Genomic DNA, 15710 nt, shown 5'->3' with positions numbered 1-15710 from the left:
TATCGAAATTCTACTGTATAGTATGCAAAAAAATTGAATAAACACACCAACCTATATAACGATTGATCTAATGATTCAATCTTCACGTTTTTCAACCCAATCTTAATGGTTTGAGGGGTTGACCTGGAATATGCTAATTAATTATTGCAGACAATATTTTAAGCTACAAAATTAGACACAAACCTACTTTCTCTGAATAAACATACCTTTTTCTGATGAATTCGAATTTCTGATCACAAAAATGTAATTTTAACATCAATTTAATGAATTAAATAAAAAAAAATTTAAATAACAAAATACAAAATTGGTAGAATAGTTCCTGAGAAATCAAATTTTAAAAATACAACTCTTACAAAGTTCGATTTCTCAGGAACTACTTGACTGATGTTGCTCAAATTTTGTATTTTGACATTTAAAATTACATTCTTTAAACTGATGTCAAAATTTGTTAACTTTACAATTTAAAATTTTTCGACTGTTATTAATAATTCCTGAGAAATCGTTTTTTAAATATACAACTCATACAAAATTTGATTTCACAAGAACTACTTGACTGATGTTGCTCAAATTTAGTTTTTACCATTCAAAATTATTTTGACTACTATTAAGTAAAGTAATAAAAAATATTTACAAAAAGTTATATTTTGCATGGAATTATTTTTGAGTAAAGGAGTTTTATAATTATATGCAAAAATTTTCAACTCGCATAAAAAGTTCTTGAGATATGTTGAAATATGCAAAAAGTAAAATTAACATTAAGAGGTCAAAACATTTGACCACTCAACTGTTGAAATCATATTTTCCAGCTTGCGACTACCTCCTATAGTTTTGGGGTCAGAAATCCGAATCTATCAAAAAAGAGATATGTTTATTCAGAATAGAAGCTTTTTGAGTCTGATTTTGTAACTGAAAATATCATGTGCTTTAATTAATTAGCATAATTGGGGTCACCCCCTTAAACTATTAAGATTGAATCCAAGAATGTAAAGATCCGATTATTAGATCAAAAGTTATTCAGAGGTGTTCGTTTTCTATTTTGAACACTGTACATACAAACCTTGAAGTATTGAAAAATAAAAAGCCCTTCTCACATACAAGGTTCTCTGCACCAGTTTCAGATTGATGTTTACTGGAGGCACCTTATGGATGTACTAAATTAGTATCACACTTGTTTTAACAAATTAGGTGCTAATTTAACTTAATGTAGATTTTGTACAAATGACTAAAATTGTAAAAGAAAAAGATAACATATTAAAGCATTAACAATAACAATGATTAAAATACTTCATTCAATCAATTGGACATGTCTATAAGCTCATGTTTTGAGGTTTTACCACCAGATTTTATAAGAGTGTCCAAAATGTCTTTTACTTTAATTTTACGCTTTATGTAGATATTCTTATCCTCTTTCTTTTGATATCTATTGAACAGAAGGCCAAGTTTTCGCCGATTCCTACAAAAAAAGTTTCTTTTAAAAAAACAAGCATAGTCACTCACAGTTATTTAGACACACAAATAAAAGATATTGAAAACTTAAATATACACCATATAAACAGACTTCGAGTTTACTGTTTTTTGTGTTGTTACTTGAAATGAAGTTTAAGGTCAGTATTTACAAAATAAAACAAAGAATACATTAAATTATTACACTTCAAATAAAATTAACAACTAGGTTATGTTTCTAAAAGCACATCCTTAAAAGAGTTATGATAAAAGAAATGCTTTAATAAATAAAGAAATAAGTTCATCACTTCCTTTTTGAAATTTTTTTTTCTGACCTATTAAGTATAAATATTTGATTCAATACTTTAATAAGTTATAAAGTCATTTTTTTTTTTATTTTGTAGAGAAATTTGCAAGTGGTCCACTTGGTCAACTTATAGAGAGAGATGCATAGTGTTTTTTTTTTTTTTTAATAATTTAATTTTTTATATATATTATTCTTATAGATACCATATAATTTATGTTTTTCATTTTACTTAGATATTTTTGATAGAAAATTTTATAAAAAGAAATGCAATTAAGTATTTTTTTTAAAAAAAATAATGCTATATTATTTAGCAAATGCCGCACATACATTGAGAAATAGGAATAGTTACAGAATGAATTAAATCTTGTAACATTAATTCAATATTAAATTGATGATTTAAAATTAAATACAATTATTTATTATAAATAACTTTTTTGAATATCAATACTCTAGGGCTAGAACATATATCCCATTAGAAAATGTAACAGTATATTTCTACATTTTAAAATTTTGTTGTACTTACAAACCTATTTGTTATAAAAACCTTCTTAAATTAAGAGAGCACTTAAGTTGGGTCTGATATAAAAAAAAAATTTCATGGAAATAATGTAGCGGATGAGCACCTACATGTATCAAATTATGCTAAAAAAAAATTTCACTACATTTACTTTAACATTTTGTCTTATATTTTTTTAAGAGAATCGATGCCCATCAAAAAACGTTGCTCTTTCTAGAACTTGTACCCAAATCATAAAAAAAAATAATAATACAATTATGCATTTTCACATTGTATAACTATATAGTTAAATACATTTTTGTTCTGAAGTCAAATTTAAGTCTACGCTAATCTTTTCACATCCAACACAGTATTTGCTATTTTGAAGTAAAAAAAACAGATATAATTTTTTCCGTGAGAAAACACAAATAATAGAAATTATAAATAAATTTGAATTGGCCTTACTGATGAATCGCTGTCTTTTCAGGTAATGAAAATTTTTCAGAAAATTTGAGAACTACTAATTCATCAGACTTGCTATATCCTGTCAGCAGAGTTGCAATTTTGGATTTAATATTAGTTAGGCTTACCCACTCACTTAAATCTGCATAATGCTGAAAAACTTTAGCAAAATTCTCATTCCCTGGACTGAAATAAAAGAATTAAAAAAATTACACATGGCATATTTATCAAAATTATGAGTGCTTGTAGTTTAATATTATAAAGTTAAATATTATTTTAGTAGAAATAATAGTACAGCAAAAGCCTGATGTAATAAGTGAGGCATTTTGGAAAAAGTCCACTATTACGACAAGTTTCCAAGTCGCCGTCAAAATGCTAATATTGCAAAAATTGTACGTCGTAAAGAGTTAAAATTTGCTAGCCTTTTACTATATTTTAGAAAGAGGAAGTTTTTTTTTCTTTTATTTAAGATAGCAATATTATACAAGAAAAGAGGGCAAAATGGAAAAGATTTCTATTCTAGGTTACTTCACTTTACTTATTATTTCTTACATCTTAACTTTTTATGCTTAATAACAAACATGCGTAGGTGATAAACTGCCAAATTATCTTTCTTCTTACAAAAGAAAAAGTCTTGTTTTATTTCTAAGAATACCACTCATTTAAAAAAAAATTGCCTTTCTATTAGTCACACATTTCAAAAAAATGTGCCTTTTTATTAGTCACATACTTACTATTTTTCTTTCATATTCCACTTTTTTTTTTTTTTTTGCATCTTGCTAAAACATTCAGCTTGGTTTACAATCCACAGGACTAAAGCAATTTCCTCTAAATGTGTAGTTTATTTTATATCAAAACAGCAGTTCAAAATAAAAAGTAAATAATGTAACTTTATCTATTTCATTTTCACATTATTTTAAGTACTACTTTTACATTAAAACTGTGTGCCTGCCTTATATCGACAAGATCACTAAAATGAGAATTTCATCTGCTTTTGCGAATAGTCATTATAATGGATTTTAAATCTAGCCTTTAATTAACTTTAACAGTAGAAATTTTTTAATTTAGATTTTTATTATAAATATCTTTGATTTTATAGCTCAAATTTTCATTAAATATAGTTGATTTTGCAAATTTTACAGCTACTGTACATTTTAAATTTCAATGAAGAAAAAAAAAGTTTGCTATGAGTGGATTTGATTTTTTCAAAAAAATCCATCCATCTTCATGTTCAAACAAACAAGTGATTGCTGGAAGAAATTATCTGGAATCTTTTTCTCAATGTGTAATTTTTTTTTTTACGTACTTAGAAGATAAATAAAAGACTGTCATTTATTTTATGCATCAAAGCAACATTTATGTAATTTAAACAGAAAAAGGAAAAATTTTAATGCAATGTCTTTCAATTGGACTAATCTGACTTTAAAAAAAAAATTTAAAACTGAAACACACAGTTTGCTGCACAGTAATTAATGAAAAAAGATTAATGATAACGTCATCTCTATTCACGACAAAACACAAATCGGGCGTATCAAAAAAGGAGTTCATTAAATGTATGTTTTGAGATTCTAATACTATAATAAATAATATCATATTAAAAATATGCATTAATTAGTAGTGATAACTGCCGAAAAATCGATTGAAAAAGATGATAGAATTATTGTCTAAAATAGTGAGTACTTAGATGTGCAATTTGAGGGTGTGTAGCCAAATTATTCAACAAAAAATAAGCACTTTTCAAGCACTTCAAAAAATATTTTTCAGTACTTTACAAAAATATCATAATTCGACAGGGTTGGAAAGTTTTTGACAATTGACGGTTTTATCTGCTTTTTACCGTCATGCCCAAAAAAACTTTTGGCATTGTTTTTGACAATTGTCAAAAATCCTGAAATTTTGAATCATGTAAAATGAATGGCTTTTTCATACGCTGCGGACTGACAATACAATACGCCAAAATAGATTGGGGATGAATAGAACAATGTGAACTTTTTTTTTTTTGCATAATTCATGGCAAAAATCAACATGGAAAAGGAAAAAATCTCATTTTGAAAAAGGGAAAATTAAGCCCCTTTTAAAAACACCCAATGAAAAAAGCACCTTTAAGGGCTTTTAAAAAACGAAAATAAGCACCTTTAAGCACTTTTTAAAAACGCTACGCTCCCTGAATTTGAATCATAATAAGATCAGGATTTAAAAATATCAATGGCAATAACTGCAAAAACAAAACATCTAAACAATGCATGAATTTAGTGCAAAATTAAGCATGTCAAAAAGTAATTACTTAAATGTGCAATACAAAATGTACATTTTTTAATAATATTATGTGAAATTATCAGGATTGGAGAAAGAGAAAAAAAAACCTGTGGATATCAGCAGTAATAACTGTCTAAAAGACCATCGAAAAAACAGTTGTATTGTTTCGTCAAAAAGTGACTAATAATTGCAGGAATTGAATTTTATGTGTCGTAAAAATAATGTTCAAACAATATAGGAATCTAAAAATAAAAAAAAAACATTGAAAAAATCAGTATACTAGCTAATAGTGTCTGATATACTTTGGCATTTTTCCAATTTTAATTGCTGAAGACATTAATCTGGACACGGAAATTAAAAAGCTTGAGAAGAAGAGAACAGAAAAACAAAAGTAGAAGGAAAGAATTGGTGGGACTTTCAATAGGTTCTTATTTTTGAACAAAGGTAAAAGAGAATAATCTAATATGGTCAGATAGTCTAAAAAGAAAGTTGAAAGCTACCTACAAAGATAATGTGTACTTTTTCTTACTTTACAACAGCTTAGATATGGGTTTTGAATTTTGGATAAATTCTTAAGAAAAAGCGTACTCTCAGCGTATACAAGGAATGAGTTACTTCGAAAATATATGATGTGTGGTGGCTTGCAAATGAGTAATTTTTCACTACTCTATTTTTCAATATTTGCAACTCTATTTTTCAATATTTATTCTATGAAATATATTACTAAATATTTTATTTACCAAAGAAAATCTAATATAACTACAAGATTTAATGACTATTTGTTAATAATATACATGACTTACTTACCAAATAAAGTGTCTTCTACCATCAGTTTTAAGTTTTTTTCTATTGAACTTCAGATTAATCAAGTCTGAAGGATTAATCTCCAACACTTCATCACCACTCTCTTTGACCTAAAAACATTTGACTATCAGATTATCTGCTTAAAAACTAGCTCATTGTTGCTGGTACAGTGCACGAAAAAATATCATGAATAACCTGCATTTTAATGATCAGATTTTCAGGAACTTAATGCCAATCATAATGGTTCAAAGGGCTGACCTTATATATGCTAATTAATTGGTGCTAACTATTAAATAAGTTTTATAATAATAAGGATTTCAAGGGATGACCTCAAATACGCTAATTAATTAGTGTTTATTATTAATTAAGTTACAAAATCAGACACAAGAACATAAATTTCTTTTTTATATGTTCAGATTTCTGACCCTCAAAATAGACAAAATTTTAAAAAAATTGGGGAGCTAGATATATATGTATAAATACACTCATTGCCATAAAAATTAGCATACCTAGAAACAATTGTCAGAATGAAGCAAAATTTTATATATGTAAGTACAATACTGATTTAACAATTAAAGCCAAATAATCATTTATTGCAAGAAAAAATACAAATGAATGGAGGTTTTAGTCACAACGTGAATACAAGATGCAATACAGTCAGATATTGAGATATAAAAGTCACTTATGATGTCTTTCTGAGGTCTCTCGTTCCAAAGTTGCTGTAAAAATGCTACGACACTAAACTCGAAGGCGTCATCCCAAGTGCTCCTAGATATGCTCATTTGGCGACAAATCAGGAAATCAAGAAGGTCAGGGAAGGGTGGTATTGTAGCGGAGGCAATTCTGTGTTACAATTGCTGTTTGTGGTTGAAAATTGTCTCGTAGAAAATTTGCTCCTAAGAGTCTTGTCAAGAGTGGCAATACGTATATGTAGGATGTCACGAATGTTATGCTGTACTGATTGCACCCTCATAGCTGCCAACATGGATAGAATAAAATCCAGTAGATTTTACGAAATAATATAAATTTCATGATAATTGCTGCATAATGTAATAAATATTTTACACATAGGGAATTTTATAGTCCTCAAAATAGAAAAACTGCAATATTTTCCAGTTACGATTAACATTAAACATACTTGAAATGTTATCTATTATGTTTACTCATAATTTCGAATATTAATAGGTATTTAATTTATCAAAAATAGTAAAAAGATTTTTTTAATTAAATTAAAAAGAGAGTTCAGAATAAAAATAAACTGAACATTTTAGAACAAAAAAAGTTTTAAACTGATTTCTATAAATGAGGTTCACTTCCTTAGGTATTAGTAATACTTTTAAATATTCAATCAAGCAAGTAATAATCTGTACAAAAATTCTATTTCAATAGGGATTTTTTTAGGGAATTTACTCAATTTTAGGGAATTTTCTAAAATGTACAAAAACCAGTAGACCAGGAGAAACTGGCAAAATCCAGTAGAGTTGGCACCTATGCACCCTGGATCAGTATTAGAGGTGAATGTGCGTCACTCCACACGGTCACACCAGATGTAGAAGCTGTGTGCTACTATATACAGCATATGCAGGATTAGATTGCAACAGAATGGAACCAGGTCGTCTTCTGTGCTGAATCCAGATTTTACTTGGGCAGTGATGACCATCACGTATGAGTGTGGAAACTTTGCGGTGGATGCCTCAATTTTGACTATGCTGTATTTTGTTTTAAGTTTTCAATCATTTACTTGTTTCAATACTGTACTTATATATGTAAAATTTCATTTTCCATCAGACAACTCTTTCTAGGTGTGCTAATTTTTGTGGCAATGAGTGCATATGGCAAGAGCCCTAAAAATCCAAAAAAATATTGCTGCAGAAGGTTGAGTAATGTAAGATAGCCATAAACTAGCTGAGTAATTGACAAAAAAGCAAAGCCAGCTTGTAAAGTCTTATTTATTAATAGATAATAGAAAAATATATCTTAATGTTTCTAGACAACAGATAATTTTGAGCTGATTTTTGACCAAAAAAACAATGATTGTTTTTTTTTATTTTCATTTATTTATTTATTTTTAAATAAAATTTGAATTGATTAACCAATTGTTTATGATTTTCCAAGATTTCAAAATTTGAATACATGAACTTTTTATATGACATTACTTGTTTCTTACGATGATTTAATTTTATTTATATGAATATATACTAAAAGCAAATTTATATAAATTATTATAATTATATACAGAACTGTAGGGCTAATTATTTTTACAACTTCAATTAAGTCTTCCTGGCAAGGAAGTTCAAAGAGACGGAAAAAAAGGGTCACAGAAAAAATTCAGAGGGTTTGAAAGAGATTATAATTAAAATGCACTTTCACAAGGTTTTATCTGATTTTTGATATTTCTTTTTTCTGTAAATAGAGAAATTAGTAAACATTAAGTAACATGCATCGAAATATGCGTGTTTAAGAATTCATTGCTCAAAAAATCTATTCATTATGCCAGATATATAATGTAAGAACTAGTATAACATTGTATTAAAATAAAATTGTACTTCAAAAATTTATTGTCCAAAAATTTATTTATTATTGAAAAGCAAAGCAAACTGTTGCAGTTTGTTGAGTAGTACCCGTATGTATTTACTTTTCATAACTCAAACAAATAAGAAATAATGAAATAAAAAAAATTAATAATTTGTCTATTCATTCCTGAAGAAACAATTCCTTAATATCATCAATCAGACATTTTGCACAAAGTAATTTAAAAGTAGCAAAATGTTTTTAACTTCTTAACAAGGTTTAAGTTATAGCTAATTGGCCTTTTTTCTTTTTTTTAACTAACTTTACAATCAGTTGAAACGAATGATTAAATTAAAGAAAAACCTAAATTAAAGTACTGGTAAAACTGAAACAAAATAGATTTGAATATTATCGCAAAAATAACATATACAGTCAAACCCCGCTATAGTGAACATGGTTTATAGTGAACTCCCGGATATAGTGAACGAAATGTTCGGTCTCGTGCCTTGCTATACACGGATAATGTTATTTTTTGTGGATATAGTGAACCAAAGAAGTGAGGAAGTTGGATATAGAACTTTTTTCTATCTTCGACTGATTTTTAAAAAAAAATTTTGTAACAATTTTGAAATTTCTATTAAATACATATACCAAATTAAATACATATACCGATTTTCAAAACCATCTATAGAGGGGAATGTAGCGATAAGTATGTTTTCTTGTTTGCTTCTTTTATCTCACTTTCCCATCCCTAAACAAACCAAGTAGATGTTTCCAACCCAGGCAGACGATGCATCTGTAAGGTGTCAGCGAGTTCAATATGCATTTTTTTTTCAGAAGAAATGAGTAATTATTCATTATTGGTTAAAGAGTTGGACACTAATATGTGTTGATAAGGCCCTCATTTCAACTCCTTTTTGTTTTCAGTTCAGTTAAAATAAATCCTGCAAACAAGTGTCTCAAATTTAACTATGGTTAGCAATAAACGTAAAACGTTCTCCATTAATGATAAAATGGGCATAATCAGAAAAATTGAAAATTGATGCAATCAAGCTGATATTTGCAGGGAATATAAACTATCCAAATCTGCAGTTTGTAACATATGGGGAAAAAGGCAATTAATAATTTTTGCTCATGAAAAAAATTTAGATGGTGGAAAAAAGTTGAGAAAAGCAGATCACAAGGATAATGAAGAAACATTGCTGAAGTGGTTCACCAATCGAAGAAGCCGCAATTTTCCAGTATCTGGCAAATGTCGATGAATTTGCTAAGCGATTTTATGAAACTACTTTCACGTGCTCGAATGGCAGGTTTAAAAAGCGGAATAACAGAAATTCAGGAAAAATTATCTGAGAGTCGGGAAGTGTTTCCATATCTGATAGTGAGGATTGCTCATCAACTAAGGATTACTAATTTTATTGTACGCAAGACGAAAAGTAATGAAAAATAAAAAAAATTTTGCCGCGGAATACACATAAAAGAGAGGAGTTAAGGAACCATTAGTTAAATTGACTGCGTAACGGATATGGTGAACTCCTGCTTATAGTGAACCGAAACTTCAGTCCCTTGAAGGTTCACTATATTATAACATATGTATTATAACATATTGTCTCCAACAATGTTTGACTGTATTATAATGTTATAAATGTTTGACTGTATTATAACATATTCTTTATCTACTTGGGAGCATAAAAAATAAGAATTTTAAAAATGTAAAAATATAATGCAAAAATTGGTTGAATAAATCAGCAAAAAGCATGAGGCCAGGTAATTCACATTTTATTTAAAAAATAAGATGTTTAGGACCATATAACAGATTTGAGATATTTTATGACATTAAATTTTGACTTCCAATGAGGTGAACCTGGAGCGAATTCCAGCAATGGCCTGGTTGATACGGATTCCACAACCAGCTCGGATCAACCAGAGTGCAGACATAAAATATTCTCAGTGGTAGAGAGATCATGGGTTTGAGTCCCCTTGCAGTCAGGGTGATCGTGTGAGGTATTTGTGGTTTCCCTTGCCATGTAATGTAAATGTAGATTAGTTCCATCAAAAAGTCTTTCACAAAGGCAAATTTCTCCCAATACTTGATCCAGGAGTTCCTTTGTCTTCCAGATTGGGATCAAAATTACAAGTACGAAGTTGAACATTAGTAGTCGTAAACTCAAAATAGGGTTATCTGTTCGATGACGGTTATAAAATATATTAGGCAGCTATTAAATGCTCTTTGCTCTATTTAATGCTCTATATTATTCAGTAATTTAATGCTCTTTGTAGGGGCGGGCTTAAAACATCACAACACAAATTTCTGATGCTGATTATTGATGTTACTAGAGCTTGATACAAAAAATTATAAAATTACTTTTTATAAAACTTTGTATCTTCATTTGTGATTTTTTGCTTAATTATTAAATTATATATTGTTTAATTTGATAAATACATTTACAATATTTTGAGGGGTAGAAATCTCAGGGTGCATAGCCAATTTTTTCAACAAAAAATAAGCACCTTTTAAGCACTCAAAAAATATTTGTAAGCTTTTTAAAAAAATATCATAATTAGACAGGGTTGGCAAGTTTTTGACAAATGATGGTTTTCTCCAGTTTTATTTGCTTGCCCGTGGCGAAGACAAAGGCAGGTCACCAACGATGAAATTAATAAGAGAAATAAAATGTTCTATAGCAATTAGAGAAAAAAAATTGACAATGTTTAGTTGATCCCCGTAATCAGCAAAAATTCAAGAGATTTGTCGGTTCAATTTAAGAAGGCGGAAAATAAAGTCTGAAATTGAGAATCTCTTGCAAAACGCAGCAGAGTTGCACATGAGAGACCAAAATCCTTCCCAATGAGTCCAGCTCATGCGAACCCGCAAGTATTTGATCAAACCTGTAACACACCTTGTGTTTTCATACACTATGCATGGTAAAGAAAAAATATCTCATTTTGGAAAGGGGAAAATTAAGCACTTTTTAAAAACACCTATTGAGAAAAGCACCTTTAAGGGATATTAAAAAACGGATATCGAAAATAAGCACCTTTAAGTATTTTTTAAAAATGTTACTCACCCTAAATCCATATATATATATATATATATTCTAAAAAGTATGTTTTTGTGCATGATTTCGTAACTTAATTCGTAGTTAACTCTAATTAATTACCATATTCGAGGTTAATATGAATCCAAGAAACAGTTAAGAATGACACTTATGCAAAAGTTCGATCATTAGAAAAAAGTTATTTAAGGTGAAATATTTTCTTTTGTGCTCGTTATATTTATATATATGCTACTATTATATTATATATAACTAGTTTACATGAGTTTTATTTGTTTATTTATGCATTTTTATACTCCAGAATAAAATTAACCCCGTCTCTTCACAGTCTTAAAACTTTCTTTTCAGTTTGAAAATCAATATTTAAAAACTTCCCCCTAAGTAGACTTCTACTTAAGTTTCAAAAAATATTTAATTTATTAATAAATTTTTCTTCTCCTCTATTAAAAAATTTATATATTTTTCCATGCTTTCTTTGTACTTTTAATTTTATTAGTCAATTATTAGTTAGCATAAAATAATGTGCATAATAAAAAATTTGGAAGGAATATGGGAATGAAAATTCACTTTAATAGTGTAGATTTCTCTTTGTAGTTTTTCCAAAACTATTTTAACAGCTTCATTCTTTGCCCTTGTTTTGCTAGCAGCAATACCAGTCCCAATAACTTTATGATCAAGTAAAACGTCAACCCTGAAAAATTAAAAAAAAAAAAATTACTGTAAGAAAATCCACATAAATATTTAAATTTATAAAAATCAGTCAAAATTACTATGAATGCAATAATATATATTTAGACAGAAAGTAAAACTTTCATGTCTTGAGATTCTTTGATTTGTCTAACAATAGAAGGAATTTCATAAATGCACACATTATAAATTCCCTACCTTTTTAGATGGATAAAAAGGTAGAGAATTTATAATCTGCTTAAATATCATAATTTTTTCATACATATTTTTCTTTAAATTTTTCATCTTGGAGGCTTTTTTCCTCACTTTTTTGTTTTAATTTAATTTTTAAAGCTTCATTTGAAAACTAAATTGTTTAAACACAGAATTTGTAATTTTTGAAGATTTGAAACGTTTTAATAATGTTATTTGGTCACTTTCACATTCAAGTAAAATGCACATTTTTCAGTAATACTTATTTTATCCTACCTTTAACAAAGTTTTAATCTAAATAAAAATCGACATAATAAATTACACACCAAATATATATATATACACACACACACAGTAGAGTCTCGATAATTAGAGCTGGACAGGTCCGAGCCTACTGTGAACTTTTGAAAACTTAAAATTTAATAATTATTTAAATGAATGGAAACAAAGCAATTTTTTAAATTCAGTATTTAATTGAAAAATATATTATATTTAAAGAAAATTTACTTACATTAGAGGATCAGGGCAAATTTACAATATTAAACCAAGTTACAATATTCATTATATTACTGCATCAGATTAATGGTACTTTAAAATAATTGTCAGATGTTTTTTATTTAAACACACTATTCACATGTTTCAGTGGTTAACATAAAAAATCTTTTTACAACATTTAGTTGTAGTGATCGTCGTGAAATCAATTGTAGTAATTGCTTCACGTGTTGTTTGTGTGTTGGTCATTATTTGGAAGCGAGACTTTTCTTCCCAAGCTCACATTTATGGGAAACTCGAACCAAGTTCTCAATCATAAAATATTAACTTTTATGTACTATATCTTAATTGGGATTTATTTTACTGCTTTGAATAGGGACCCGTTTTTAGTAAAAAAGGGTCTGGAAAATTTGGAAGTAGTGGGTTCCTATAGTTTCCAAATCATAGTGGAATCATTAACCCTAACAATATCCTAATGAAACAGGTTTTAACACATCAAAAAACAAATTGTTGACACAATAAGTTTATAAAATGTATAAAGTGTCGAAGTTAAATTATTATGGCTAGAAAAACACTACTAACCTATGTGAATTAATAAATATTAACTTCGTTATATATATTAACAAGTTAATATAAATAACGAAGTTGGTCCTATAATGAATTTCTCAGCACATATATCCAAGTAGCACGTGAAATAATTATTAGAATTTCCTTTGCTTTTATATGAGTTTCATTGGCAAACACAAACATTTTTAAAACTAAAATCCTATGATTCGGTCACTACACAGGTTTAGTTAAAGTAAACAATTTTCAGGTAAAAAAAGCTTTTAATAACTTGTGTTAGTAAGTGAGTGATTATTGGTGAATAATAGTAATATTCATCGATATCGGGGAAGCGGTGAGTAATGTTCGGTGAAATTTTTAGAATATCCTTTGCCTTCTATGAGTTTCATCTGATTTCTTTAGCAAGTACAAAAATTTTTAAAGCCAATCACAAAACATAATTGTTTACAGTAAACAATTTTCAAGTAAAAATAACTTTCAATAACTTGTCTCGAAAAAAATAAATTTTAATTTAGGTTAAACTTGTTTCAGAAAACGTCTTTCGTTGATACCAGAATTTCCTAGCAAAAACTAGTAGTGTATACTTCTTTGGTAAATACCAGAATTTTCCAGGAAAAACTAGTCTTAATACCTTTGTCAAGTTTTATTTGACTTCTTCAATAAATACTGGAATTTTGCAGGCACGACATCAAATACTAGATCTTCATTGATAGTTTCAAGTTACTTTTAAAGGCTTTCTTCGGTTAAATACTAGAATTCACTAGTGAAAACTAGCTTTAATTCAAAATTTCTTCAGTAAATACTAGAATTTCCTAGTGAAAACTAGCTTAACTTCTTCAATAAATGCAAGAATTTACCAGTAAAACTAGATTTAAGTGAATTTTTCAGTAAATACTAGAATTCACAAGTGAAAACAAGTTTTAATGTTCGATTTCTTCATCAGTAAATACTAAAATTTTCTAGGAAAATTTCGAACATCGCCTTCAATGAATGCTAGAATTTCCTAGAGAAAAATAGTTCTAAGAGGATCTTTCACTAATTACTAGGAGTTTCAATCAAAAAACAAGTTTCAGCAACTTTTAAAAAATACCCAATAGAAATAAGTTTCACTAACTTACCTATTCAATAAATGCACTAGAATTTCCAAGTAAATCTAGTTTTAACAGAAACTCAGTAAATACTAAAATTTCATAGGAAAAACGAGTTTTAACTGAATTTTCTTCAGAAAAACCAAAATTTATCAAAGTATAAATGCTAGGTAGCATTTATACTTAGAAAACTTTTATGTTTATTACAACANAGAGAGATCATGGGTTTGAGTCCCCTTGCAGTCAGGGTGATCGTGTGAGGTATTTGTGGTTTCCCTTGCCATGTAATGTAAATGTAGATTAGTTCCATCAAAAAGTCTTTCACAAAGGCAAATTTCTCCCAATACTTGATCCAGGAGTTCCTTTGTCTTCCAGATTGGGCTCAAAATTACAAGTACGAAGTTGAACATTAGTAGTCGTAAACTCAAAATAGGGTTATCTGTTCGATGACGGTTATAAAATATATTAGGCAGCTATTAAATGCTCTTTGCTCTATTTAATGCTCTATATTATTCAGTAATTTAATGCTCTTTGTAGGGGCGGGCTTAAAACATCACAACACAAATTTCTGATGCTGATTATTGATGTTACTAGAGCTTGATACAAAAAAATATAAAATTACTTTTTATAAAACTTTGTATCTTCATTTGTGATTTTTTGCTTAATTATTAAAATATATATTGTTTAATTTGATAAATATATTTACAATATTTTGAGGGGTAGAAATCCCAGGGTGCGTAGTCAATTTTTTCAACAAAAAATAAGCACCTTTTAAGCACTCAAAAAATATTTGTAAGCTTTTTAAAAAAATATCATAATTAGACAGGGTTGGCAAGTTTTTGACAAATGATGGTTTTCTCCAGTTTTATTTGCTTGCCCGTGGCGAAGACAATGGCAGGTCACCAACGATGAAATTAATAAGAGAAATAAAATGTTCTATAGCAATTAGAGAAAAAAAATTGACAATGTTTAGTTGATCCCCGTAATCAGCAAAAATTCAAGAGATTTGTTGGTTCAATTTAAGAAGGCGGAAAATAAAGTCTGAAATTGAGAATCTCTTGCAAAACGCAGCAGAGTTGCACATGAGAGACCAAAATCCTTCCCAATGAGTCCAGCTCATGCAGACCCGCAAGTATTTAATCAAACATGTAAAACAAATAGTGTTTTCATACACTATGCATGGTAAAGAAAAAATATCTCATTTTGGAAAGGGGAAAATTAAGCACTTTTTAAAAACACCTATTGAGAAAAGCACCTTTAAGGGATATTAAAAAACGGATATCGAAAATAAGCACCTTTAAGTATTTTTTAAAAATGTTACTCACCCTAAATCCATATATATATATATATAT

General features: G+C 28.2%; 3 protein-coding genes across 3 annotated transcripts in view; 1 reads left to right on the top strand and 2 right to left on the bottom strand.

Moving 5' to 3' along the window:
* LOC107436263 (cyclin-dependent kinases regulatory subunit) overlaps positions 1-15710 on the top strand; it is a 52553-nt gene that overhangs the window by 10921 nt on the left and 25922 nt on the right. The gene's annotated exons all lie outside the window — the stretch shown is intronic.
* LOC107436261 (uncharacterized) overlaps positions 1-15710 on the bottom strand; it is a 60675-nt gene that overhangs the window by 30405 nt on the left and 14560 nt on the right. The gene's annotated exons all lie outside the window — the stretch shown is intronic.
* On the bottom strand, positions 1294-15694 carry LOC122269687 (uncharacterized). The gene is made up of 5 exons (XM_071188023.1): positions 15684-15694; positions 11903-12026; positions 5772-5878; positions 2712-2894; positions 1294-1453 (listed from the first exon to the last, which is right to left on the bottom strand). The coding sequence occupies exons 1-5, from the start codon at positions 15692-15694 to the stop codon at positions 1294-1296; spliced, it is 585 nt and encodes a 194-aa protein (XP_071044124.1).

This window comes from Parasteatoda tepidariorum, chromosome 2 (assembly GCF_043381705.1).
Source record: "Parasteatoda tepidariorum isolate YZ-2023 chromosome 2, CAS_Ptep_4.0, whole genome shotgun sequence".
NCBI classification, from domain to species: domain Eukaryota; kingdom Metazoa; phylum Arthropoda; class Arachnida; order Araneae; family Theridiidae; genus Parasteatoda; species Parasteatoda tepidariorum.
This window is presented reverse-complemented; position numbering and strand designations above follow the sequence as displayed.